The sequence below is a fragment of the Rhizophagus irregularis genome, chromosome 12, assembly GCF_026210795.1.
Source record: "Rhizophagus irregularis chromosome 12, complete sequence".
Classification (NCBI taxonomy): domain Eukaryota; kingdom Fungi; phylum Glomeromycota; class Glomeromycetes; order Glomerales; family Glomeraceae; genus Rhizophagus; species Rhizophagus irregularis.
The window spans coordinates 908384-913503 of NC_089440.1; the positions used below are offsets into that span (position 1 = coordinate 908384).

Genomic DNA, 5120 nt, shown 5'->3' on the forward strand with positions numbered 1-5120 from the left:
TGCTACTTTCTTCGGAACCTTCGGTTCAGATTTTTTAATATTACTGGAAACTAGTTTTGTTATATTGCAAATTTGTTTCAATTATATTTATTTATTTACAATTAATTTTTTTTTAATAAATAAAATTTAATATTTCAACTTGTTTAGCTAGCGTATTATATTTACCTTTAGGTTTCTTGTCGCTACACGAACCTAGTTTTATTATATTGCAAGTTTGTTTTAAAAATTTTGAATAATTCTAATTTATATTATATATTTATGCCATATGCTTTTACCTTTACTAGTACAATGACCCATTGCTAATATAATTATATCAAAATTCTCCCTAAAAAAAAATAGTGTAAATATCTTTTTTTTTCTTTATCAAACCGCCTTTATTTATGCAAATGCAGATTTCAGATGCCGTGTTATGTTGATCACAACATGACACGTCCGGAGGCTCATTGTAGTACAGCAAAGAATCAAACTTTAATGTATATTAATATAAAATCTTTTTTTTATCAAGTTCATCTTAAAAATGATCGGCAAAAAACGATATTTTTATACACTGTAACGCTCAAGCCCGTGTTAATCCACGTTGTCACCTTGGACTTGACAAAAATGATCCTTTATTCAATAATAAAATATCTGTACCATTTAAAATAACAATGCTTGGTTTTCTAAACTAAGTTTTCTATATTAAATTATTTAAAATCAAACTGCGATAGTTTCCCCTTATGAGTAAGTTCTATCAACCATTAAATTAATTAATGTGGCACTTTTTCATCATAAGAAAAAGGCAAAAAGAGTCGAAAACTAATCTAATGGTAAAAGGGAAAATAAAATTATTCTGGAGATGGTCGAATAGGCTTTCTTTTTATCATCATTGTTTATTTCGCTTTCCTTATTTGAATATCTGGTTATAATTACTTGTCGATCAAATAATATAAATTAAAATACAACGAACTATTGTTACGATAAAAAACGATGTGACGAAATCACGTGATATAACCGTTGATCATTTATCGGGACGATTAATATTATTGGATGATCAACGTCATATAACGGGAGGATCAATGTTCGAAATGTTTGATATATCAAATATATCAAATATATGAGATATATTGCACATATTAAATATATCACACATATTAAACATATCAAACATTTTAAACATTTTTAGCTTAGTGTTTTTACATATAAATAGACGCGTTAATTTTCGATGTATAAAAGATAGGTATCCAAGTCACTAAGATATTTACTGATATTAAATAAAAACACTTTTTATTATTATTTATATCTTTGGTTATCTCATTGTCATTTGTTGTCATATACACCTAACCTATTGTTATTTATTGTCTAAATCCTTTATTTGTGTCTGATCGTATTTGCCATTGGGAGTGCAATACTTTATTCACATCTGATCGGATTTGAAGTAAAATTGATTAATTATAATTTAGAGATATAAATTTTGTTTATTAATCTTGCATTAACTATCGTTATTTTACATATACACATATACCTTCTGCTTACCCTAAATAATCTTTTGTTTATATTAATAAACGATAAAAGAACTGATTCTAACACTATGTAATACTAAACATTACATATGAATCAGATGACCTGAAGTTTTAACAATAAGAATATAAAATTTATACAATATAGACTTCCCTAGCGTAACCTGAAAAAAATGTCACGAAATGGCCGGCATTACGCAACTTGACTGAAATTAAGTGTGGCGCACTTGTGACGAATAATGTGTGACGAATAAGTTTTTACCTACTCGAAAAAAACTAAGTCCCTCAGATACTTATAGAAAATGGAAACGCAGTGGGGTGTGACGGTTGTGACAAAAAAACTCACGTGATTTTTCGTGACATTTTTTTCAGGGTACGAAAGTCATACAATATACTACTGCGCCTTACAATTATTAAATTCACTTGGTAATTCTGGCATTAAAATTCTACTAGAGCTATAAATAGATTAGTGGCGCAGTTTAATATTTATTTGGTATATTGTTTATTTTCAGTGATAGTATATTTGGTTTGGCGGTCCGCAATGACCTTATATTATGGTAGTTGGGGTCCGAGATGACCTTAAATTTAAGAGTAAGTCCAATGGTAATTGATAGTTAAATAGGATCATTTTTATTTATAAATAGGCTGAACTAGTATTTTTACGCACATTTATTATTAATAAGTTTATTATTTTACCCAAGAAACAATTCATTGTGTAGGTCAGCTAGTTGGCAAAGGATATAATCCTTGCAGGTAATGCTGCGGTGGTCATACAACACTAAATTCAAAGACCTGTATTAAAATTTCCTTCCAAACTCTAGGCAATCTTTCAGAACAATTAAGATACTTCTATCGTAGAACTTTGAAGTTTTATTTTAAAGGAAAAGATATTAATTTATTAATTTATTTATCTATTTTTTTAAAAAAGTTTGGAGGCTTACACATTCAAGATGTATCCATACTTTTTAATATCTCTAAAATATAGACAACGCCAAAAAATAAATTGTTAACATAAGAATTTAACAAAACAAGTATTTGGAATTTTTAAAATGGTTATGATACGATTTACAGACAGCCATTTCACCGACATGAAATTAAACGACACACCATTTACTATAGCTAATTTCCATTTTACCACCATGAACATTTCGCTGCGCCTCGCTCTTAATTTTTAAATTATTATAAGTAAAATTTTGCTGCTTTTAAAAAATTATAGGCTCATTATTTTTTTTTTAGAATTTTATTTTTTTTACATAATTAATGTATTTATATTTTGTATTTATCGTTTTACTTTATAAACACTAAAAAATGAAAGGGGTTTTCATCGAATATTGAAGTAATAATTATTTGGAAATAATAAAATATCGGATATTGATTACTGAATAATTCAATTTTGTAATTGCAATTTGAAAGGCAAAATAACATGATCGATACTATGTTGCAAAATGCTATCGGCAAAATGATGATTCATTGATGTTGGTGAAATGACAAGTCAAAAAGTGAAGTCAGTAAATTTTATGTCGGTAAAATAGGTGTTGGTAAATATTCTTTGACGTAAACTGATTATACAGCAAAAAAAAAAAACTTCCTGGTTATGAACTGCATACCTTATAGTTTATTATACTTTTATTATTTTTTTTTTTTTGATAAGATCAAAATCAAATGATTGAAATAAACTGAGTTTGATGCTTATCTTATACAATATTTGGTATTACTATAGTAAATAGTTTCATTTGGATTAGTAATACTAAATAATAATAATTAATCATTTTTATAAAAATTTACTCACAATGCCACAGCAATTTAAATAGTTCAGTATAAAAGACCTCATAATTGATTAAAATTACTATTTAGCAAAAATGAGGTTATTATCCTTAGTTAAAGCATATAAAGTACCGTACTATAATCATGTTAAAGCATATAATGTACCATGTTATAATTACAAAAAACCAGCAATAGTTGGCATTAAAACTTGTGAGTTTATAATATATATATTTATTTATTTTCTTCTTTTCTTTAACTGATTTTATTTTGTAACTTTAATTCTTAGTTTGCACTCTAAATTTTTATAAAAAATCTGATGTCTTTGCACCAATAATGCCTGATGATTCAGATGTTAAATCAAAAGATTTGTATGAAAAAGTTTCAGAAATTCTTAATGTTAAATACCTCTCAGATACTACACAAGAATTAGATGAAGTCAACGGAATTTTATATGGATATTCTAACCGATTTTTTGGAGTAATGACGATGAATATAAATGATAAAATTAAAAATTTAATTTTTCTTATTGATACTGGTTCTCCAAAGACTTACATCACTAAGGAAGTGTTAGATTCATGTTTGCCAAATATTACTAATACATATAATCCTTTTTCTGTGATATTAAATAAAAGACATATAGCAGTAAATGTATCTCCTGTTGGTTCTACTTTTAGTGATTTGAATATATTAGGAACAGATTATATGAGTGTATATAGAGCTAAGTTGGATGCAGATTTTAAGCAAAAAAATTTTAGTATTAAATTTAAGTCTAGTTATTGAAACAAAATCAAATCACAGTATATTTGAATAATAGTGTAATTATTTTTTCAACAAATATCTAATAAATGGTCATACAAGTTATATATGAATTATAGTATTTGTTTAATTCAAATGTGTGGTTATTATTGGCATTTTGCATATGAAATATTTACCAGTAAAGTAATCCTACACGTTCTTTGAAAAAAAGTATAAACTTTTTATTTATTATATTAATGTAAAAAATCCATTAATTACAAATTTTTGTTATTAAAATTCTCTCATGTGTATGTACATCATTTATTTTCAGTTTTCTATTTGATTATACAAAGAGAAATTACAAGTAGACTGCCTGAATCTAGTTTGAAACCTACATTTTAAAGATTTTTATATATTGATCAATACTAACTTAACTAAATATCAATTGATTATTAATCTATTCTCAAAATATATTATACTGTATTGAACTGATTAATATATACTTATAAAATTCTTTAAGCTTCATAATGACTATTAAGAAACACAATTTTTAAATACTCTCATATTAAAATTTTCACTTTATTGATAATGTATTTTATGAAAAAAGGGGGTAAATGTTAATTTAATTAGCATTATACAGAACATAGCCAAATTATCAAAAATACGAGAGTAACATAATAATTAATATTAGTTTTATTTTTTGGATTTCTATCTTCACAAAAACTAAGTTCCACTAGTTTAAATTTCATTCAGCATTGCAAAATTTGGCTTGTACTAATGACAATTTTTTAATTTTTCTTATTTAAGTAGTAACTGCAATAATATATTAATTTACATTAGAAATAAAGGATATACAAAGTGCTATCTATTGAACAACTAAATGTCATATTGTGTCATATCTGCACAGATTGAATCAGACAAAATAAAGTTAGGCTTTGAATTGAATTAATCAAGTCACGTCAAATTTGAATATTAATCAATCAAATCTGAACAAATTTAATTAATAATTAGTCATTTTATAAATTTACTTATAAGAATTTTTTTTTTAAATATTTATTCTTATACATCTTGAAAACTAATATACAATCAAAAATTTAAATAATTAGAAGCTTTATCAGAAAAAAA

The 5120-nt window shown here is 25.4% G+C and overlaps 1 protein-coding gene across 1 annotated transcript; it reads left to right on the forward strand.

Moving 5' to 3' along the window:
- Window positions 1-3355: 3355 nt before the first annotated feature.
- On the forward strand, window positions 3356-4040 carry OCT59_003752 (uncharacterized protein; the record flags this gene model as incomplete). The annotated part of the gene is made up of 2 exons (XM_025310298.1): window positions 3356-3470; window positions 3547-4040. 2 exons carry the CDS (start codon window positions 3356-3358, stop codon window positions 4038-4040), a joined length of 609 nt encoding a protein of 202 aa, XP_025183739.1.
- Between the last annotated feature and the right edge of the window lie 1080 nt (window positions 4041-5120).